The sequence below is a fragment of the Canis aureus genome, chromosome 25, assembly GCF_053574225.1.
Source record: "Canis aureus isolate CA01 chromosome 25, VMU_Caureus_v.1.0, whole genome shotgun sequence".
In the NCBI taxonomy this organism is placed as follows: Eukaryota; Metazoa; Chordata; class Mammalia; order Carnivora; family Canidae; genus Canis; species Canis aureus.
The window spans coordinates 5,076,458-5,098,777 of record NC_135635.1 but is presented as its reverse complement, the minus strand read 5'-3'; the positions used below and the strand labels follow the sequence as shown (position 1 = coordinate 5,098,777).

The following is a 22,320-nucleotide window of genomic DNA, read 5'->3' as shown; positions in this document are numbered from 1 at the left end:
GGCGCTGCTGTCCGGGAGCTCCAGACTCCTCTGACGTCATTCTTTTCTCCTACCTCGCTCCCCAAAGGTGACAGAGCTGTCCGAGCAGGTGCTGCAGATGCGCGAGGGCCTGCAGTCGCTTCGCCAGGCTGTGCAGCAAGTCCTGGCACCCCATGGGGAGGGCCCTTGCCCTCGGGCCGCAGGGGAGGGGCCGTGCCTAGCCAGCGCCTCTGGGCTCCTACAGCCTCTGTGTGTGGACACTGGGACATCCTCCTACTGCCTGCAGCCCCCAGCTGGCTCTGTCTTGAGTGGGACCTGGCCCCACCCTCGTCCAGAGCCCCCTCCCCTCGTGGCCCCTTGGCCCTGGGGCCCCCCAGCATCTCAGAGCTCCCCATGGCCTCGAGCCACAGCTTTCTGGACCTCCACCTCTGACTCTGAGCCCCCGGGCTCAGGCGAACTCGGCCCCGAGCCCAGCACCCCTGGCTCACCGCCTCCTGAGGAAGGGGCTCGGACTGGGCCCCCGGAGCCCGTGAACCAGGCCGAGGCTGCTAGTACTGGAGAGCCCCCGCCGGGGGCTGGGGGCTTGGCCTTGCCCTGGGAACCCCACAGCCTGGAGATGGTGCTTATTGGCTGCCATGGCTCTGGCACAGTCCAGTGGACCCAGGAAGAGGGCACAGGGGTCTGACCGCCAGCCCTAGAACTCAGTGTTGCCAGACCTGCTGCCAGTGGCTGCTCCGCCTGAACCCGGGGCGGAAGAAGCACGGCGGCCATCCCTGGGATTCCATGCTGCCTCCGGCTCAGGGCAGGGAGCGGAGAATTAAAGAGGGCCCAGCCCCCGACTCCGGGTGGCCTGGAGCCTCAGGGGCAGGCCCCAGGCTGGGAATCTTCGTACCCCTCAGCCTCTTCCTCTGACCGTCTCTCCCTCTGCAGGATGGGGGGACAGAGGCCTGAGGCCAGGAGGGACCCTGCCATCCCCTGCATGTGTCCCTGTCTCCCCAGTCCCATTTTTTATATTAAAAAAATAAATAAAATGAGCTACTTTGGAACTTGGTGCTTTTTATTTACAAAAGAAAAATAATAAAGGTAAAGTCTGAAGCTAATCAGCTGGAGACGAAAGGGCAAAGGTGGGAACCCGAGGGAAGAGGAGGGCGGCCTGCAGAGAGAGGAGGGGAGGGGCTCTGGCTCTAAGGAAGCTGGAGGGTTCCAGCCTCCAGGGGCTTCCCAGGACCAGCCCTGCCCTACCAGAGGCTCAGATCAATGGGCCCGCAGTTGGGTTTCCTCCTGCCTACTATGGTTTTTCCAGGAGCCTGAGTTCCAGCTCCAAGGGGCTGGAATGGCAGGGGAAACTGAGGCCACAGAGAGCACATGGGTCCTGCCACCACCCCTCACTGTGGCGTGATCTTGGCAGCCTCGGCCCGAATAAGGGCAATGAGGTCCTGGTTGATGAGGAAGACGAATCTCAGGCTGGCAATCTACGAGCGGGAGAGAAGGGTGGCTCGAGGACAGAGGTGGGATGGGGGGGCCAGGCCCGCATACCGGCTCCCCGCACTCCTGGTCTCCCGACCTCTCCTCCCTCTGAGCTCACCTCCACCACGGAATTGTTGCTGAGGCGCCACTTGGAGCCACACAGTACTGGCCGTCCATCGATGTAGATGGGCCGCCGACCCTCATTGGCAATGAAGAAATCACCATTATTTTTCAGCTTAATGACACCTGTAGGGATGGAGAGGCAAAGGCGGATGAGGGGACAGGGAAGGCCAAGGGAGGGCCTGAAGTCCCCACGCGCACTGCTTCCCAGGGACAGGCTAGAAGGCACCCGGGACTCCCAACTTAGAAATCTTGAAATGCCAGTGGCTCAGCCCCAGCTCAGCCCCAGCGCTGGATGACGGTTCCCATGGAGACCAAGCCACAGGGCTGGAGGGCCGGAGGCTGGGAGGGACACCCCCACACTGCCTCCTGCTGGTACCTTGCTTCCGGGAGATCTTCCAGGCCGGACCCTCCAGAGACAGGTCCACATCAATCTGGTTATCCTTGGTTGCTCTGCCCAGGGTGATCTGGGGAAATGGGGCAGGTGAGGGCTGGGACCTGAGGAATGGGTCTACACAGGCCAGGGAAAGATGAGAAATCAGGGACCAGACACAGAAAGGCGAGCGGGGTCAAGACCAGCATGACAGAGGAGGGCAACCTGCGGCAGCAGGCGGCCGGGCCCACCTTACCTCTCGGGAGCGCATCAGGTACCGCACCATGCGGCCCCGCAGCACTGCCAGCGTCTGGTTGTCGAAGTCAGGAGAGCTCATACCTGCGCGAAGAGTGGCTGTGTCAGGGAGAGCCCACTCCTTAGGGCCACAGGGCAGAAGGCAGTGAGCCGGGGGCTGGGAGATGAGGGTGCAGCCAGCCGGGCCAGCAGGGGTCTTGGGGTGGGGCGAAGGGAGCTGAAGCCTGGCCCTCCTCACCTGTGATGCTGTCTACCAGCACCTGCCACTTATGCAGCTCCTGTTCCAGCTGTCGGATCTCTCGTTTCTGGCGCCGGTCGGCCACTGTCAGCTCTGGGGTGAGGTGGGTGGTAAGGAGGGACACTCTGAGGCCACCAGCACCTTGTACTGGTCCTCTGTGCTAGCAGGAGCTTCTACCCCCTAACAGCCCCACCGGGGTACACTCACCATGCTCCAGGACCTCATCCCGCATGTCCCTGTGGGGGAGAAAGACACGTCAGGATCCACTTCCAGCTCACCTGCCACGACCATCAGGTGCTACTCGGCTCATTAAGGTGTCCCTGAGTCCCTCGGCTGAGGAAGCCAAGACGCTGCTCCTCTGTTGGACTAGCCTCCTTTCCCTGAGTGGTGGTGGGGACCCTCATCAAGGCGACCAGGGGACAAGCGGAGCATGAGGCTGAGTGTGCGCTGGGCTCAGCTCCCCGCCGCAGAAGGTAGGGCCGGGCGGCCCGGAGAGCTCTGTCCCCGGGACACACTCCACTCTGCACCCTGCTTGTGACCTCAGCCACTCACTTGAGCTTACTGTCGTCGATCAGGTCCTCTGCGTCGGAAAAGTTGAGCACTTGGTCCCCCTTGGGCAGCGGCTGCACTGAACAAAGGACGGAGAGATGGTCAGCGCCGCTGCCCCCTCTCCACCCTCTGCAGCAAGGGGACTGAACTCAGGGGCCAACTAGGGAGACCAGGCCACACGTGCACGGTTCTGTGCTGAGATCAACAGGTAACAGAGCACGTGCCCGACTGGGCAGCAAGCTAATGTGACAAAAAGCAGTCCTGACATCAGCTAAGGGCAGAGGTGATTCTAGAAAAAAAGGGAATTAAAGTTGACCTTTTGTGTGTGCTTTTCAGCGTGTGAAGCTCTCACATAGCCGTGAACTTAGGAGGGAAGGCCCTGACGCTAGGCCCCTGCCCGAGGCAGCTCCAGGAAGGAGGGCTACACCACGGCCCTCAGGTTTAGGACAGACCCAGGATTCGAGCCCCGCTTTCCCGATTCCAAATCCAAAATGCTCCTCTCTCACATCATATACTCCCCGACCTTTTTGGCCACACTCAGCAAGAGGCGGTGGGCACATGCCAGTCAAGCCCCACTTAGGGTGAGCCAGAAGAGAGCCACCATGCCTTCCGCCAGCGTTTTTCAAGCTGTGGGTTAATGATATCTTAAAGGTCACAAAACCAGTTTTCATTTGTTTCACAAATACGAAATGGGATAGAGTATCACAGTCCGTCAAGTACATTGAGGATAAATAGTTGCATGAAAGGTTTTCAGTTTTCTTTCTGGTCCAACTATAAAGAGATTGGCCCCCAAACTCAGAACAACTGCCTCCTGGCCAGCGGCTCCCAGCCTGCGGTGTCGCGTGGTGGCAGCGCCCACTAGCTGGTGGCCTGAGAACTGCCGGCTGAGCAGTGTCCACACCGGGGGAGTCTTCACTGCCTCCCAGGGAAGTGACGGAGGCTGCACAGGAGCCACAAATGCTACCCTCCCCTCAACTGCAAGGTCAGACTGTGGGAGACAAGGGACTGGGGTGGTCACCTCCCCCCCACCCCCCGGGCTCCATCCCCACCACAGCTGCCTAAAACCCCACTAAACCCGCTTGGGAGCTAAGCAGCGTGTAGGGATCCCAGCACTGTGCGGCCAAGGAGGCCAAGGAGGCCAAGGAGAAATCAAATGCTCCAGAGAAGACTCCCGGAGAGAAAAACTGAATCTCTAAGTTGTACAAAGTAACTTTCAAAGAAGCTAGCTACAGCAGCAAAAATAGACTTTAGCCGGCAGCGTTCACGCTCTCCGTGGGGATTCAGGGACACCGGAGCCTGAGGCAGAAGCAGAAATCTGGCAGTAGCAGGAGTGGAGAGAGCTGCTCACTAAATTCAGAAATCCTCAGAAGAAAAAGGTGGGGCCCTCCCTGACAAGATTCCTGAAAATCCTCTTGCAGGAGTATCTTTTCATAACCAGGAGCAGCAGGGCCAGGGAGTAGTAGGTGGAGGACACAGCCACAGCCTCATTTCTAGAACCGCGGGAACAACCCTGGAGACGCTGACGGACGGCACTGTCCAGAAGGGAGAGCAGAGCGTCCATGCTATGACCGACGTCCAAGGAAAGACCGAACCCAAGTCCCAAACGGAACAAGGAGCTGCACGCGGTTTAGCAGCTGACCTTCCCGGTACCCGTCGTTAGGAGTGCGAGCCTAACAGGAGCAGAAGGCCTGGGCGTGAAGGGCTTTCTGGACGGCGCCAAAGGAACGAGGAGGATTGTGGGGAGGGGAGACGGGCAGAAAGACTTAGAAAAAGTACCTTCTCTAGGGTAGTAGCATCTCTAGGGAAGGAAACGGGGAAGGGTAAGCAGCGAAGGGAACTTTCACACTTTACTCATGTTTCAGTGTGATTCGTGGAGAACATGCCACTTACATGACGGTGCGCTAGGTCAACAACGACAAGAACAAAAGTGGGAGACAAGCCTCTCATTTAGACTTTTTGCTCAGGATCCCAGGCAAGGCACCGGGGGCCTCGGAAGGATCCATTACTGGCACCCGAGGGCAGCCGAGCCCAGACAACCTCACACGCGCACACCACTCCGCCAGCTCCCGGCGCCAGTTACCTGTCTGGTCCTCCAGCAGGTAATACTGCTTCATGAGCTGCCAGTGGGCCTGCAAGGCCTTGGCAGTACGGGCCAGGTAGAAGGCATCGGGGTGTCTGTGCAGCAGGTCCTGGAACGTCTCCAAGGTGGGCTGGCTGGTCTGGAGGGCAAGCCTGTTCTCAGCACCTGGGTGTTCTCGTTCTCGTCTCTGCCATACCCGCTGTGCACCGCCCCCTCCCCCCGGCCCCCATCCCCCGACCCACTAGCGGCTGGAAGAAGAGGGAGCCGGTCTTGGCTCTTCCTGAGGACCCCATCCACAAAGGTGCCTGCAGATATATGAGCACCCGCAGGGCATGTCTCCAGGCGACGGGGCCTCCCTGTGTCAGGGGTCTTCCCAGTGGTCAGGCCTCTCCCCGGCCCCTCAGCCTTACCGATCCCACTTTGCTCAGCAGCTGTTCCTCAGCCTTGCTAAACAAGGCCTTGCTCTGGATGGCGGCAATGGCTTCTGGGTGCAGCTGTCTCATGGCTTGGCAGGCCAGCCTGGGGGGACAGGGAGAAAAAGGGCAGGGTTGACAGGAGGGTGTCAAGCCATCTGGGGTTCCTGAAGGCCTTTGAGATCCAGAACTAGAGGCCAGGCCCTTGAGAGAAAGGCTCAAGGCTCAGCACAGCACCTGTGGCCTCACGGGTTTGTTGAAAGCATAACACAGGCAAACTCAGCCAACCGAGTGTCCAGTGTCTGCCCCCTTGAAGAGACTCAAAGGCACAGGCCCCAGAGGCCAGTCCTGAGGGAGATCCTGAGACAAGCTGCTGCTCCTCCAAGACCTTCTCTTAGCTTGGCCAAAGCTGCCATCCACTGCCCACCACACCCTCTTTCCAAAGTTGAGCCCCGCCCACCTCCTGGCCTGTCAGGGCCGTGGCTACGCTTAAGTGGTGCTAGGGAGTAAAAGCCGGGTGCTAGGCTTGCAATCAACTCTGATGATGGTAAGCGAGGTGGCTGAGGAGGAAGAGTGTGTGCCGCATGGGTGCACAGGTTCACTTGGAACCTGGCCTTTTAGGGGCCCTCCTGTTCTTTTGTTCCGACTCCTTCTTGTGAAGGAAGAAATCATGGGAGGTCAGTGTGGAAAGGCTGGGAAGTGATCTGCCCCAAATCACAGCGCACACAGTGGTGGAACCAGGGCTCCTGCTCATTCGGGTGTTCTCTCCCAAGCTACTTCTTCAGCTTCCAGATCCCCTTCCTTCAGCATCAGGCCAGGGCTAGCAGGGTTGGCAGCAGGGAGAAGCTTCCCTCCCCAGCCTGGCTGGTTTCAATACCATCCCAGAGGATGCAAGGTCCCATGAGTCCTGCCTCCCAGGCCCCTCCTGTGGGCCCTTGTATAGTCCTGTCTGTTCCAGGAGCCAAATTCTGGTTCCCAGTACCTTCCCGCTGCTGGAGCCAGCCCCACTCACTTGGAGATGACAGGATCGTAGAGCAGGGCGTACCAGCGCTCCTGAACCTCCCGAAGGGTGAAGCGGCAGCTGAACTTCACGCCCAGATGGACAGATGTCAGGTCGTTGGTCTGCAAGGCCCAGATGGGTTGGCCTCAGCCTCAGAGCCTGGAAGAAGCCTTCCCTTGCTACCCCCGGGGTGCGGGGCTATTTTGGGGCTGGGGACTGCAGGCTGGGCAGAGGAAGGGGACGTGCAGCCCAGGCCAAGAAGCACTACCTGCAGCACAGCGTTGACAAGCAGGAGGTCATCCGCAGGCTTCCAGCGGCCCAAATCCTTGGTCACCTGAAGTGGCTGTTTGCTCTTCTTCACACGCTTGGTGAGTCCAGGGGTTGGGGCTGGGCTGGGTGGCACAGGAGTGCTAGGGGCCTTGGACACCTGGGCAGGGGACAGGAAGAGAATGAGCTCCAAGCTGGCAGAGGGGCAGCTCGGGCTTCAGGCCTGGAGCTTTCCATACTGTGTGTGGCAGCCCCAGGCTCACGGACCGTAAGCAACATGGGCAGGAGCTCAGCTTTCTAGTCCCCACCCGCTCAGAGCACTTCTACATGGCCCAGGACCTAATGGGGTCTCCTCTTTGCTGGTAGCACCTTCAACTCCAGGGTGGAGGGCAGGTGGGGAGGATACCAGGAAACTACTCTGACTGATACGGTGTCTAGGGCCAGAGCAATGCCACCTGGGGGGTTATTTTTACACCCAGCAATGCTGGGAACAGGCTGTCTGCTCCCAGAATAGATGCACGCTCCATGCCTCCCACACAGAATGTGATACAGGACGCACTGACAGGGTGTGTGTGTGTGAGGGGAGCAGCAAGAAGAGATGGGCTCCCAGGAGGGAGGCAGCTGAGGTTGGGGCTAGGGCCCCCGGATTTTCTCACAAGCCTCTCCTGCGGGGCTCTTGCCAGCTGGCAAAGGTGGTGGGGAAATACAAAATCTGGCCCCAGCCCCCCACATCTCATAATCTCTCACCTTCTTCTTTTCACTGGAGGAAGGTTCACTCCCTGAACAGCGCCCTGGCTCCACCCCACTGGCCCCCTTCGCCCGGGTAGAGGACTTAGCCAGGCTGCTCTCCACCAGCTCATCGTCAAACTTCTTCCTCTTGATGAATCTGTGGAGAGTCCTGCCCAGTGAGCATCCCTTGCCCCTTCCCCCGTACCCACTCATACACACCCAGGCTCTGAAACAGAGCAGGTTCCTGGCTCCAGCGCAGTGGATGGGGCCTGAACTGTGCGCTCCAGCCCTCTGAGATGACAGGGTACCGCGCCACAAAGAGTTCATGTCAAAGACCTAGTATCTCCCTCCTCTGCCCACGTCCCACAGAGAGGGGCTTGGCAGGAAAAGCAAAAAGCTCTACCCACACTTAGGCCCCAGAAGGGCTCAGCCATTGCCAACAGTGGCAAAGGTGTGCAGCACCCAATGCCCTTGCCCGGTCCCTGGTCCCCTGAACCCTTACTACCTGGAGGAGCTTCTCCGTTTAGGGATGGTGCCCAAGGCCTGAGAGGAAGCCCGCTTCTGCCCTGCCAGCGACTCCTCATCCTCTGAGCGGCTGGCAGTGCCGGAGGCCATCAGAGATGAATCTAGCAGCCCCTGAGAATCTAGAAGAAGAGAACTGGTGAACTCAGGTCTCCTAAGTGCCTCGCAGAGCCTTGAGCCTCTGAACACGGGACCCCTCCTCTGCCCACCCCCATCGCCTGCCAGCCCTCCTGGCCCTTCCCCTGCTTCCTTGACATTTGAGGTTTTAAGGTGGGAGTTCCTTGGCCATCCAGATCCCATCTGGGCTCAGACCTGGCCCAGACCTTCCACGCTGGGCAGTTCTCCCGGTGCCACGTGTCATGTCGTGCAGCACATGGTGCTCAGGTCAGACTGGTGATGCCGACACACCGGGCTCTGGGCATAACTGTTCCCTCTGCCATCAAAATGCAGCCATGCCAAAGAGCGGCAGCTCAACAGCAAGTCAGTCAATTGTGGCCTCTGCCGAGAGGTACGTGGGTGGTGCTGGCCCAGGGGGAGGTGGCAATGCCCAGCCAGGACGAAAAGACATACGTGCCAGGCACGGGGTGGAATCAGCAGATGCTTGGCGCCTGAGCGTTTGGGGAGCTGGCCCGGCCTCATACTACCTTTGTCCATCCTCTTACAGTCCCAAAGCCACTGGTTCCAAACCACAGGGCTAGGAGGAAGGGTCCCACAGGCTCATCCAAGGATTCTGACCAGGTGAGCTTAGAGGCTGAGAGGAGATTCTGCAAAGGAGAAATGAGGCTCCCTGACGCACAGGTTTCCAACGGGCCAGCCTCACCTCCTTATACTGGAGCAGCTCCCCCAGGATCCCATTAAGGTAGGAGAAGACACAAGGAAAAGGGACACAAGGCTCTATCCTGCCAATGTGACGCTGATAAACCAACAGCTTTCTAAAGGTCACCAGCATCTCTGAGAATATCAAAGCGGTGCACTCCAGAAAAATGTACGAACACGTACCATTTTAGGGGGTCCACGGACCTCTAGGATTCTACTCAAGAGTCGCTAGGTGAAGGGCTTCAGCTATAAACCAGCACGAAACAAGGGATTACTGGCTCACTTCTTATCGTCGCAGCCCACTCAGTTCAGTAGCACCTCCCCTGCCCTCCCAAGCCCAAGCGGGGAAATGAGATAGAATTCCAATCAGTCCATCCCTCCCTCTCCTCCCCCCGCCCCCATTTTGCAGCTTTGGCTCAAGATTTAGTAGGTGGTACCGCGTGGAAGCTGAAAAAAAAAAAAAAAAAAAAACGCGGTTGGGGGACGGAGCATCACCTGCCCTGGGGCGCCTGCTCCTATCCTAACCGCGGGAGGACTGGGGCGCCGGGCACTCCCCGGGGCGAGCTCGCGGGCCCCGCCCCTTGAGGCCAGGGCGGCACTCCGCACAGCCTTCCGGCCCTGCCCCAGCGCTCCAGTCGCGCCGCTCCGTGGGATACGGCTGCGTGTCCGCACACCTGGGGAGCAGGTGAGGGCCTCGCTCCGCGCGCTGAGGCTAGCTCTGCGCCCCGTCCTCCCCCCGCCCTCGCTCTCCCCCAGGTGCACACCCAAGGCGGGGCATTAGTGCAGGTCTGTTTCTGGAGCTCGGGGCGAGAGTGGGGACGTCAGCCCTGCAACTCAAAAAGCAAAACACCGGGCACACCCCGATGCTCTCGGTTGAAGCCCCCACGGGGCGGGTGGCGAGGGACAGAGAGCGACTCCTAGGCCAAGTCTCACCCCACCTTCGGCTTTCCACCTTTGCGCATGCGTAACATCTCGGACCAGATTCTGGGCCGGGCCGGCCCACGCATGCGCAGATTTTCGGGGCGCTACCGGGGCGGGGCCCCAAACACTGTGTGCGTGTGTGGGGGGGTCTTCCCCCGCGGCACCCTGGAAAACCCCACTTCGCCCCAAACTCTGCCCCGAACCCTCAGAAGCGAAGCGCGAAGTCTCACCATTCCTAGGCTGCCAGCTCCAACAATTTCTCCGCGGCGACGGCAGCAGCCGCAGGGCCAAACCCGGCTTCCGCGAGGCACATCTACTTCCGGGTCTGCGAGCTAGGGGCGGCGCGACCCCTTCCGGTTCGGCCCGGGGACGTGACGAGGGGGGCGTGGCTACCGGGGGGACGGGACCGGAGGACCGGTTTTGCCAAGAGCCGAAAGTAAAGGTTTTTCCCAGTTGGGACAACGCAGGGGGAGACGTCGGGGCCGGGAGGCCCCAGAGAGGTGAAGTCGTCTGGGGAGAGCGGCCAAAGGGAACGGCGAGACCTGGAGCGGGCCAGGCCGAGGGCGGGCTCGGGGTGGGGGTGGGCCTAGGCCTCGACTTCGGGGTCTGAATTCCCACGGGGCGTAGGAGTCCTTGGTCGTTCCGGGGCGATTGTGCGTTGTTTGATTCCGCCGGCGGCTTTAGGGAAGCTGCGCGGTGTCGGGCCCCGTGCTAGGCACAGCGCGGGAGACGACGTGGGGCGCCGAGGGCCGGGAGGTTGATTCCAAGACCCGGATGGAGGGCGGCGGGGGCCCGGAGGAGGGCGCGGCGCCCCGCGTCCGCCAGATCCCACCAGGGCTGCTGGAGGCCGGGGCGGACCCCGGTGGGTGAGAGAGACGTGCAGAGGAGCATGCCCTGGACAGAAGCTTGGGACGGGAGAGCAAGCCTACAGGGAAAGTCTGGGGGTGAGAAGCCAAACAGACCTCTAAAAGGAGGGTTTCTGTTTGTTTTACGTTTCCTCGGGAGGCCACAAAAGTGTAGCAGCTGCCAAGAATCCTGTGGCAGCTCAGCATGAGGAAAATCCCAGTTCCCAAGCTGTCCAGCAGTTAGGGCCGTTAGGACCGTCCTTTCCAGGGAAGGGTCAACCACAGGTCGCCTGGACATTGCCAGCGGATGCAAGTGTCAGATGGGAGGCTGGTCCTTCTGGTCCTGACAGTGTGTGATGACCCTCTGCATCAAAAGTCCTCTCCCCCTCCCCCCCCCTTTACTGGCCTGGGACCTTACTTAATGACCCACACACACCCCTCATCTATGGCCTGGGATCTTACTTAATGACCCACACACACCCCTCGTCTATGGCCTGGGATCTTACTTAATGACCCCCACACACACCTCATCTATGGCCTGGGACCTTAATGAGTAATAACCTATTTTGTCTCCCCTGAAAGACAAGTTTTCTGATAAGTGTGTGGACTAGATGAGATATTGTATGGTATCTATACTAGATGAGAGTTATGGGGGGGGGGGGGCTCTAAGGAGAGGGCAGTTGAGCCGAGAATCAACAGTTGACAGGTCAGTCATGTAAAGAGCTGGATGTGTAAGGATCTAGTAAGAGGGGACAGCATAGCTGCAAAGCGGAAATGAATTTGGTGAATAGGATCAGGAAGGAGCCCAGTATGGCTGGAGAAGGACAATTAAGAAAAAGAGGGAAGGATACGAGAACAGAGGTCAGCAGGGGCAGATCGCATTAGCCATTACAGTTCATGCTGTGGGTTTGGGCCTTTCTTCTTAATGCTTTGGGAAGCTCTTAAAGGATTACGAATGAAGGCATCCTTGCTGCGATATGATTTGATTTTTAAGACGATCTCTCTGGCTGTTTGTGGAGAAGGATTGTAAAAGAGGAAGCAGAGACTAAGAAACTTCCTTGCAGCAGTCCAGGTGAGAGATAAGTCCAGGTGGTGTAGCTGGGTTGTGGGGGTAAGTGGAGATGAACTGAATCAGGGACTTTGGAGCTAGAAGCACAAGAACTTGCTAATGGCTTGGATATGGGATATGGGATATGAGGGAAGGGGAAGAATCAAGGATAAGACCTAGCTCTTTGGCCCGAGACACTGGGTGCATACTGGAGCCCCCATTAGAATATATCCAGAATCTGGCCCTACCTCGTTGGCTTGTCCACTTTTCTCCTGACCCACATCCCCTTCATGCAGGCTGGCTGGGCCTGAAGACCCGGAGGAGACCCCAAGGGACCAGCCAAGAAGATGCTTGGCTTTGCGGAGGATAGAAATCTAATGTAGCTGAGAGGAAGTGAGAGCAGTTTATTAACGATGTATTGTGTGTAGATACGGACATAGCAGCCAGGAGACTCAGGAAGGAAAGAGTGAATCTCCTCTTTGCTTAGGGCCTAGGGGTTTTTATTGTGGATGGTGGTCTGGTATTCCTGCATCCAGGAACAAAGGCAAGTGTTTAGGTATCTTTCATAAGTTATTTACACCCTGGAGCTAGGGGTCTTAGTGAGTCAGTGGTCTTGGAAAGTGTTCGTGACATCCCATCCAGTCTCTCCTTAGATGTTATCTATTGTGCTGGAAGACTCCAAAGAAATCATTAAACTCTTGACCTTTACAAGGAGTGTGGTGTCTCTCCGATCAGTCGGGGACCCTCCCAAATGTGGGGTGACCAGTCGGGTGGAAGCCAGAGATGTGGTGCAGGCGGAGAAAGGGATCCACCCAAGGCAAAACAAAAGAGATAAAAGTTGATTGAATATGCTGCAAGCAAGGGAGCCGTGGGCAGGACAGTAAAGGAGAAATTTTCTGCCACTAGGCAGTGTGTGTGGGGAAGGTTGTATTTAAAGGGGGAAGGTGAGGAGGTATGGGGACGTATGGGATTTCCCCCTTTTTGGTAACTGTGCCTGGTTGTAAGTAGCCCATTGGTTAGTTAGGGCCTGTGGCTATCATGAGGTGGATCACCTCTGGTCAGCCAGGGGGATGTTGTGGGCTGTTTTTACATTGGGTTGCTCAAGCCTCTTGCCCAGAAGTGGCTTCTACAAGGAGGACATTGATTATCTGTTCTATATGCATGTGTAATGCAGGGGTGCCAGTCCTAGCAAGAATAGAAGGAGGAAATACAGTGGAAAAAGTAGTTTTTCAGGGACTCCCTTCAGTTTCCCGGTCTCACCCCGGATCCATTATCTCTCACCTGAACCATTGCTGGACATGGTGTCCCCACATTCAGCCTCCTCCAGTTTCTTCACAGCTGTTCAGGTAATAGGGTTTCCCTGTTACAGTGGAAATCCACTCATGTCAGGCATCTGTTCAAAATCCTCCATCTTCTTTGGGCAAAACTCCTGGCCTAGCCTTGTTATTCTGACTTCATCTCCTGCTCCTCTCACTTGCCCTCTAAAATTTCAGTCCCCATCCTTATACTCTTTGCCCCTTCCCTGCTTTGTTTTTCTTCTTGATATGGGAAACAAAGGTAAAACAAAAAAAATTTTTTGTAAATTTCTTTGCTACTTATAGCCCATTTGACAAGTCCTTAAAATAGGCAGAGTGACTTTCCTCTTGGGTGGCGCAGCGGTTTGGTGCCTGCCTTTGGCCCAGGGCGCGATCCTGGAGACCCAGGATCGAATCCCACGTCGGGCTCCCAGTGCATGGAGCCTGCTTCTCCCTCTGCCTGTGTCTCTGCCTCTCTCTCTCTCTCTCTGTGTGACTATCATAAATAAATAAAACATTAAAAAAAAAAAAAAAGGAATTCAGCTGCCTCGAAGTTAATAGTTTGCTAAGGGCAAAAGGCAGTGTTAGCTGAACATTATCCTGGCCCCTCAGGATCCTGTGATTCTACTTTAAACATACAGAAATTACTTTGGAAACTTCTTTATCTCTAACCCCCAAGATATAAGTTAGCAATCATCCTCCAAGCAAATGGCCCACTAATACACATCTGAAGGGTCTCACAAGTGAGGGTTTACTAAACAGTAATAAGATCCAAGGCCAGTGCCTGGGGCACTCCAATGTTTAAGATTGGGTTTGAGGAGGAGCCAGCAAAGGAACACAAAGAAAGGAGAGTGTGAATAAAAAGAAGAGCTAGCAATAGCACCAGTTGTCCAGCCCCCCAGTTAACCATCTCTGGCTCCGGAGTAGTCTTTCACAGTCTGGCCTCTTCCCCTGGTTTACAATGGAGACTGCACCTGATTTCTCCTGGATTTTTGTTCAGCCACTCAGAGTCCCAGGCTGCTCCTGCTGGGGATTAGAGTATGGTGGTTAAGAACAAAGGCTCTGGAGTCAAACTGCCTGATTTTAAACCTCAGCTTGTGACCTTCAGCAAGCTACATCTTGCCTCAGTTTCATCATCTGGGGGGAAATAATAGTCTTACTTCATAGGATGGTTCTGAGGAGTAAATCACGTAAACAAGCAGATAGTATATAACAAGTATTCCGAAATGTTAGCTGTTGGTACAGTTCTTAGGGCTTGGGTCATAGTGTCACCTGCCAGGTCAGCAGAGTGTAGGACCTAAACCGTGATAGCACAGCCTGTCCCCATTCGTGTCCTCTAGAGAAGGTCCAGTTTCCCTCTCACCTAAAGCTACTACCTTCTGGGCACTCAGAGGACAGAGGCTCTATCCACTATTGGCTCAACTATGCCAGTTCAGAAAGTCAAATTTCATAAAGCTGTTAACCAGTACAAAGTTACCTTTGGATTCACAATGCATTTTAAGTCAACATATACTTGGTATCTGTACCCATGTTTTTTTCTCCAAGGGAAGAGAAACCATCTGCCAAGGAAGAGCCTCATACTGGAGCCTCCTGAAACAGCGGTCCCTAGGGCAGAGAAGGACAGACAAACTATGAAACATGTGGCTTCATGAACATGACAAGGTGTATGCATCACAGTCCAAAAGCCAGAGTCATGCTTAATGAGAAAACCTAAGTTTTTCCCATTAAAGTTAATATTCCACAAGGATGGCCCCTGTGACTATTTTTATTTAATATTATTTTGGAAGTACTAGCCTACTTAATTACAGAAGAGAAAGGAATGAGGTAAAAAAAAAAAAAAACTGGAAAAGAGGTAAAATTATCTTTATTCATGAAATAATAGCCTACCTAGAAAATCCAAGGACATCAACTGCAAAACTGATAGAAATAAGACATTTTAGCAAAGTAGGTACAAGTTAATATGTAAAAAGCCAGTGAACAACAGCCAATTAGAAAATATAGGGGAATAAAATATATCATTTACAATAGCTACAGCAAAGTTAACTAACCAAGAGTAATCTTAATAAATTTAGGTGCCCAATACTAAAATGCTAGCAAAGAACACAAAAAAGAGGCTTGAATAAATGGAAAGGCATATTCTATTTTGGGTTAGAAAGACTCACTGTCATAAAGATGTCAGTTCTCCATAAATTAATCTATAAATTTAACACAAACTAATAAAAATACCAACAGACTACATAATCTGAATACAAAGCTCATATGGAAATTTCTGCATCAGAGTAGCCATGAACATTCTGAAAGAGGTTGGTGAGAGAAATAGTTCTACCAGATATAAAAGCTACAATAATTAAAATAGTAAAATCCAGGGAACACGTACATACACAGGCAATTCGATCCAGAGAACCAAATAGAGAATCCAGAAATAGACTCGAGACATTTAAAATGTAAGTGTATGATAAAGATGGAATTGTCTATCAGCAGGGAAAAATGGATTATACAATAAGTGGTATCGAAACAATCGTGTGACTGCCTGAAAAAAAACGTCGTTTCTCTGCCTTGGTTTTTACACTAAAATAAATCCATATGAATCAATTGTGTTTAAATAAATGTAAAAGGATACAACCAAAGATGTATAATGCCATAGCAGAGAAAGCATTTGTCAGAATAGCACAGAATTTCCCAAAGCATAAAAAAGAAAGACCAATTCTGTCAACATGAAAATCTATAATGTCTGCAGAGCAAAAAAAAACCAACCATAAACCAAGACAAATGGCATGCAGGGGGAAATATCTGCAACTCCTATCATAGACAAAGGGACTAATTTGCTTAATATATACAAAATCCCCTCAAATCAATATGACAAAGAACAAAAATCCAATAAGAGAATGGGATGGTTAACATCAAAGGAAAGATAAATGGCTCTTAGACATGAAAAAATAGTCAACCTCACAAGAAAATTGAAACTACATTTAGATATAATTTTTAAGCTACAGATTGGCAAAAAATCCAGACATCTGATAATATTCCCTTGGCATGGTTGCGGGGAAATAGGCCCTCCTATTTGTTACTGGCAGAAGTGTAAATTGTTGATATTTGTCAAAATTTAAAATGCACATAATTTCTGATCCAATATACCTGCACCCATACAAGATAATGTACAAAGTTATCAACTATAACATTGTTTAGAGTAGCAGAGGTTTACACATAACTCAAACATCTATCACTAGGAGGCTTGTTAAATAAATTCTGGCCCATCCATACAATGGAATATCATACAGCCAAGCTGAAGAGCTGTCAGAAAAAGCTTTGTGGGCCATGATTAAACTCATGAAGAGCTATTAAAGAATTTTTATCCAGACATATAAGATCTGGATTTGAGAAAGATCTCTCTGGCCTAGCATGGAACATGGATTGCAAGAGTAAAACTATGGACAGGGAGTTCAGTGGCCTAAATTAGGTGGTCACCAAAGACAAGTCCTATAGAATGTAGACTGGTTAGGGCTTGGGAATAGACTGTGTGTAGAGGTGCAGGAGACAAGACACTGGTGATACCCCGGTCTTTAGATTTGGTGATAGATGGAGAGTGATGGTTATACAATGAGATAGGGAGTGCAAGTGAAGAAGTTGGTTTGAGTGAGAAGGAAAGATGAGTTTTATTTGGATGAATTGAGCTAGAGGTCCCAGTGGGCAACCAACCTGTTGACACATTCAATTGAGTGTTTGGATATACAGCTCTATGACTCACGAGAGAGACTGGAATTACAGATAAATTTGGGAGTCATGATCATAGAGGAGGCCATAGAGGATGAAGTCATTTGGGGACATCTTATGGCATGAGGAAAGGAGAGAGGCCAGGTATTGAAGCAACCCAAAGAGTACGCTGGCCGAAGACAATGAGCTGCTAGAGGAGCTACAGGAGTATAGGGACATAGGAGGGAAACCAAATATCACACGGCCGAAGTCAAGGGAAGAATGTGGTGGCATTTCAGTGGTGTCTCTTACTTGATAATGATACCCTTGACATAAACTGAGTTTTTTTCTTTGTTTCCTCCCTGTCTGTTCCATCCCTATTTTCAAAGAGTCCAAGGATAGATATCTTGCACATAATACATAGCTCTGTGAACAATTAAGGGCATGAATGAGTAAATCCAATCAAGGCTGGTTCTTACACTACTTGGGTTCAAACCTTTGTTGCTGCTCTCCTTATTGGGTTTCCGTGCATCCATTGTGTAATGCCTTCACATTGCCACAGCTGCCTCTCTAAAGCACAGACCTGGAACCACCACTACTTGCTTTGAAAATCATCAGCCTGGCTCCACCCTAGGACCCCAGGATCATGTCCTGAGCCAAAGGCAGACACTCAACCACTGAGCCACCCAGGTGCCCCCAAGGACCTAATTCTATTTATTGTAGCACTCCAGTGCTTTGCATATGGTCTGTACCTTACATCCACAGTAAGATCCTTGGGATCTTCCTTTATTCACTTTTATACCCTCAGTGCCTAGTTAGAGCACCGCTCCGCAGTAGGTGCTCAATAAATGTTTGACTCAATAAATACTCATTTAATTTACTCTCAGAAGCCTCCAGAGGGGCCAATGGCTTTGGCAAACTGTTTTTTGGTTTTTTTGTATGTGCTTCCTGCCAGTTCTGAGAGCCTGTGTTTGCAGGGCAGTGACAAGTGTGTTTTGTAAATGTGGCACTACTGAGGGACTGTGAAGTCGGCCAGCAGACCAAATTAGGGCTGTTCTAGTGGTAAGACGTTTAACACAAAGATGTGGCTCTCCAGGCAGAAGCACAGCCCAGAAGCAGCCTCTGAGCTAAGAGTAGGCAGGTCAACTAAGGACGGATGGGATCACTCATTCCTTGGGGAGAGTCTGACTTGGTTTCTATGTGCACAGCCCTCTGTGCTGGGAGAAGCTACAGCTGTGAAGCAACTGGGCATCTGCTCTTCAAGAGCCTAAGGTCTGGTGGGGCTGAGGACAGGCCTGTCACTAATCCCAGAACAAAGGCAAGGTTGACCAAGGCTGGGTGATGCTTGAATAAAAGGGATTTTAGGGAGGATTAGGAGGAGGGGAGGGCATTTGAGCTCCCTTACTAAGCCTTCCTGAATGGGATGGGAATGGGAATGGCTTCTGACTGGTCTCTCTGTGTCCCCCTCCCAGCCTTCATCACTGTTTTCATCACTGCAGCCAGAGAGATGCTTTCCCCCACCCCCATTCCCCAGTTTGTTTGTTTGTTTTTAATTTTTTTTTATTTATGATAGTCACAGAGAGAGAGAGAGAGAGAGAGAGAGAGGCAGAGACACAGGCAGAGGGAGAAGCAGGCTCCATGCACTGGAAGCCCGACGTGGGATTTGATCCCAGGTCTCCAGGATCGCGCCCTGGGCCAAAGGCAGGCGCCAAACCGCTGCACCACCCAGGGATCCCCCCAGTTTGTTTTTTAATTATAGTTGACCCACAAGGTTACATTAGTTTCAGGTGTACCAGAGCGATGCTCTTGAAGTGTGGCTCAGATCATGCCACTCATTTGCTCAAAATTCTGCAGTGGTTCCCATTCCATTCAAAATAAACGTGGCTCCTGCTCGTTCAGAGTGAAAAAGAAGTCCTTACCATGGCCTGCAAGGCACTGAGCTGTCCCCTGGTCCCCTCTCCCTCATCCTTCCTTCTGTTCCCCCACTCACTCCCCCGGCCCAAGCCCCACTGGAGGCCTGCTGCCCCCTGAGTTGGCCGGGCATGCTCCCACCTCCGCTGCTCCCCTGCCTGGCGTGCTCTTCTCGCCCCACGGCACATCTCACCTCCTCAAGACTACTCAAACGTCACCTCAGTGAGGCCTGATGTGACCTATTTTCAATGGGAACCCCTTTGTTCTGGTACCTTACCCTCTTGAAATTTGTGTTTCTCCACCACATCTTTTACCGCCTAACATGTGGTGTATTTTTTTTTTTGATGTATTGTATTTTTAATTTCTTGCCTGTTTCCCCGCAATGGAATATAAACTCCATGAAGACACTTAAAAAAAAATTGATTTTCTTCAAAACTGTATCCGTCATGCCTAGAGCCGTGCTAAGTGTTAAGTGTTGGATGAATGAATGAATGAATGAATGCGTCACCTGACGTGACGCAGGTTTGAGGAAGTGTCCAGGAAGGGCTTCCTGGTATTCCTAAACACAGTTGCCTGAAAAGTCATTTGCAAGGAGAGCTCCCTGAACTGCAGAGCTGAGGACCCGGCCCGGGTGGGCAAGGGAGGCGCAGGGGGCCCCACCTGAGGGAGAGGCCTCTGGCTACCAGAACTGTCCGCAGGATCCAGATGTCTGAGGTGAGTCGGGAATCCTTGTCTCTTTGCTCTACCTTTGCCAGACTTCGCTCTCCACACTCAGCCGAGTACCTCCTCAGGCCAAGCCCACCAGCTTCACTTGTGTCCCTTTTGCCGGCAGTTCTCAGATTTGATTGATTGATTGATTTTTATAGATTTATTTTTTATCGGTGTGCAATTTACCAACATATAGAATAACACCCAGTGCTCAAGTTCTCAGATTTTAAATCCAGCCCCTGGGACTCCAGGCCAGCTGAGGCCCTGAAACAAGCTCTTTGCCGCCTCCTTGTGGCTCCTCTAGTAAAGGAACTCTCTTCTGGAAGGCGAGACCGCAGAAGCCAACACAGGGATACTCTGAACAGGGGTTGGGGGCCGACACCTGAATCTTCCTGATCCCATGGCAACTCTGAATCCTTGGCAACTGTCTGCCTCTCATAAACGTTGCCACCAATGGCAAAGACCATCCACTCAGCAGAGCTCTGACAGGTGGTGTCCCAACTGGACTCGGGCTTTGGTTGTTGGAGGCGGGTCGTGTTTGGGGAAAGGATTCGGAGCCACAGTCTGATCCCGGGGCCCACCTTGACGGGCGCTGAGGCCCGTGGATTAGTATGTTTAGCCTCTACGGACTCTGCCTCCTTCCAGGTCACAGCCGGTAAACAGTCGCTGAGGGAGCCACAGCCAGCTCAAGGCGGGGTGTGTGTGAGGAGGGGGGCCTGGGTGTGGCGTGGCGTGGGGAGCGGGGCTGCAGGCTGTGAAGAGAGCCGGGCTGTAGGGTGCTGCTCACCCGCAGCCCATTGTGTTTTGCAGGTAACAGAAAACTGCCCAAGCTGTTGGTCTCCAAATGAGGAAACGTCCTGGAACGCTCCTGGTTATCCCGTGGACCTCTCAGGCAAGGGTACAGCCGGGCCTCAGGAACCATCTGGCTGAGTTTCTAATACGACTGTTTCTTGTTTTCCTATGTAATTTGTCTTTCTTTCTGGCCTTTCTTTTCTTTTAAAAAAGATTTTATTTATTTATTCATGAGAGACAGGGAGAGAGAGGCAGAGACACAGGCAGAGGGAGAAGCAGGCTCCATGCAAGGAGCCCGACGTAGGACTCGGTCCTGGGACTCCAGGATCACATCCTGGGCCAAAGGCAGGCGCTCAACCGCTGAGTCACCAGGGATCCCCTCTTTCTCTTTTTCTTTCTTTCTTTCTGTCTTTCTTCTTGGAGAGAGAGAGTACACAAGTGGTGGGGGGGCAGAGGGAGAGAATCCAAGCAGACTCCCCACTGAGCATGGAGCTGGACAAGGGACTGGCTCTCACCTCCCTGAGACCATGACCTGAGCCGAAATCAGGAGTCAGATGCTTACCTGATTGAGCTACCCAGGCGCTGCGTCTTTCTGGCTCCTGTCAAGATGTTCTCTGGTTTCAACAGTTTGACTATGATGTGCCTAGCTACGTTTTTCTTCCTATTTATCCTGTTTGGGGATCTCTGAGCTTCTTGGATCTGTGGCTTGTTGTCTTTTGTTATTTGGGAGATTCTGAGTGATCATCTCTTCAAATATTTCTTCTGCCCCATTCTGTCTCCCCTCTTCTTCTGAGACTTGCATTACATATGTGTTAGACCATTTGTCATTGTCCCATATGTCTTGGTACTTAGTTTTGGGTTTGCTCAACTGTCTGCTCTGTCTGCTTTTACTTTTTGTGATACAATTTGGTTCATTTTTGTTGATATAGTTCCAGGTTCACAGATTATTTTTCCTGTCTGCTTTTGTCCAGTTTGATAAACCTGTGGAAGGAATTCATCTCTGATATTAACGTTTTCACTTCCAGCATTTCCATTTTTCCATTTCTCTTTTATAATTTTCTATTCTTTGCCCAAATTCCCCATTTGTTATGCATGTTGTTGACCTTTTCCACTAGACTATTTGTAGCAAACATAGCTATTTCAAAGTCTCCGATTGACAGCTATATGTTAGCCATGCTCTTTTGAAATTTATTTTAGTTAAAAAAATTTATTTTGGAAGATAACTCCTCCAATCATGGAGCCATGCTCATCCTTTTTCTGACTTTCCAGTTGGCCTTCCCAGTACATGGAAAACAAGACCTGGCATGGCTTTCCTCTCCCTGGCTCTTTGGCCGGGTTGTCTTCAAAGGGTTTTTGTCCTTTCCATTTTACCAATGCCTCCTTGCAGGTCATGCTTAGGGCTTCAAGTAGACCCTTTCCTCATGTTTCTTCCCTTCTTCACATTACTGTTGGTTCATCATCTTGGAGGCCTCCAAGGCCATGGGCCATGCAAACAGAGTTATGGCCGACTCCCAAATCTGGCTCAAAAAAATACACCAAGAAGTATTCCTTCCCATGTCATGGGCTTCCTGGAGGCTTTTTTGGGGTGGAGGTGATATCTTATTTGGCCAAGTACATCAACTTTGCTCTGAAAAAAAAAATGAGGCTCATGTATAATATAAAAAACCTCATAACTAGATAAATATCATATATATCACATAACATACTAGAGAGACATGGATAGAGATATATCTCCTTGGTGTCTAAACCTCTAGGCTTCACAGGTTGGACAATCTAGGACTTCTTTGCCTTCCAGGAGATGAAACTGTCAACAAGAATCTGTCAGACACTCTGCTTGTTTGCCAGAGACCTTGCTAGAGTATGTCCAGAAAGTCAAAGTCCTCCATCACCAGAGCAGGTGGAGCCACTAGGCACCTCTAGCACAGTGCCAAGAGCCTACAAAAATGTACAAAACCTTTAAAATGTCATCGGCGGGGCAACCTGGGTGGCTCAGCGGTTTAGCGCCACCTTCAGCCCAGGATGTGATCCTAGAGACGGGATTGAGTCCCATGTCAGGCTCCCTGCATGGAGCCTGCTTCTCTCTCTGCTGGCATCTCGGCCTCTCTCTCTCTCTCTCTCTCTCTCTCACTCTCTCTCTCTCTCTGTGTCTGTCATGAATAAAATCTTTAAAAAAAAATAAAATAAAATGTCATTGGCATCAAAATACAAAAATGTAAAAATCTTAATATGCAATTGTTTACAAAACATTGTTTCATTATACTGTCAAATTTAATATTAAAATATTCTCATTACATTTACAAAA

General features: G+C 52.4%; 3 protein-coding genes across 12 annotated transcripts in view; 2 read left to right on the top strand and 1 right to left on the bottom strand.

Moving 5' to 3' along the window:
* The window catches only part of KCNH3 (potassium voltage-gated channel subfamily H member 3), a 16,351-nt gene extending 15,326 nt beyond the window's left edge, over positions 1-1,025 (top strand). For all 3 annotated transcript variants that reach the window (XM_077870161.1, XM_077870162.1, XM_077870163.1), the window contains one exon: positions 68-1,025. In XM_077870161.1, the coding sequence (XP_077726287.1) occupies positions 68-664 (597 nt within the window). In that variant the 3' untranslated portion in view covers positions 665-1,025. The remainder of the gene's footprint in view (positions 1-67) is intronic.
* On the bottom strand, positions 1,016-10,429 carry MCRS1 (microspherule protein 1). Of its 8 annotated transcripts, XM_077870167.1 has the most exons (16): positions 9,960-10,050; positions 8,992-9,054; positions 8,637-8,756; positions 7,976-8,114; positions 7,489-7,627; positions 6,743-6,901; positions 6,487-6,596; positions 5,472-5,580; positions 5,062-5,200; positions 2,985-3,060; positions 2,640-2,668; positions 2,433-2,525; positions 2,196-2,278; positions 1,946-2,033; positions 1,565-1,692; positions 1,016-1,451 (listed from the first exon to the last, which is right to left on the bottom strand). In XM_077870167.1, exons 3-16 carry the CDS (start codon positions 8,644-8,646, stop codon positions 1,365-1,367), a joined length of 1,389 nt encoding a protein of 462 aa, XP_077726293.1. In that variant the 5' UTR covers positions 8,647-8,756; positions 8,992-9,054; positions 9,960-10,050; the 3' UTR covers positions 1,016-1,364. The 8 variants fall into 8 exon arrangements, with proteins under 8 accessions (XP_077726293.1, XP_077726292.1, XP_077726296.1 ...); XM_077870166.1 differs by lacking the exon at positions 8,992-9,054 and having other exon boundaries at positions 9,960-10,097; XM_077870170.1 differs by lacking the exon at positions 8,637-8,756 and having other exon boundaries at positions 9,960-10,045.
* Positions 8,976-22,320, top strand: LOC144297725 (uncharacterized). Its single transcript, XM_077871905.1, has 7 exons — positions 8,976-8,987; positions 9,417-9,493; positions 9,790-10,229; positions 11,569-11,646; positions 12,797-12,968; positions 14,463-19,922; positions 20,037-22,320. Exons 1-6 carry the CDS (start codon positions 8,976-8,978, stop codon positions 14,509-14,511), a joined length of 828 nt encoding a protein of 275 aa, XP_077728031.1. The 3' UTR covers positions 14,512-19,922; positions 20,037-22,320.

Excerpts from the sequence above, each read along its gene's own strand:
- MCRS1 (XM_077870165.1), bottom strand. The coding sequence starts at position 8,353 with ATGACACGTGGCACCGGGAGAACTGCCCAGCGTGGAAGGTCTGGGCCA. Across the intron at positions 2,279-2,432 it reads GCTGGTAGACAGCATCACAG|GTATGAGCTCTCCTGACTTC; the intron begins GTGAGGAGGGCC and ends CTCTTCGCGCAG. Across the intron at positions 1,452-1,564 it reads GCAACAATTCCGTGGTGGAG|ATTGCCAGCCTGAGATTCGT; the intron begins GTGAGCTCAGAG and ends TCCCGCTCGTAG.
- LOC144297725 (XM_077871905.1), top strand. Across the intron at positions 10,230-11,568 it reads GGCCGGGAGGCCCCAGAGAG|ACGATCTCTCTGGCTGTTTG; the intron begins GTGAAGTCGTCT and ends TTGATTTTTAAG. Across the intron at positions 11,647-12,796 it reads ACTTCCTTGCAGCAGTCCAG|GGGTGCCAGTCCTAGCAAGA; the intron begins GTGAGAGATAAG and ends TGTGTAATGCAG.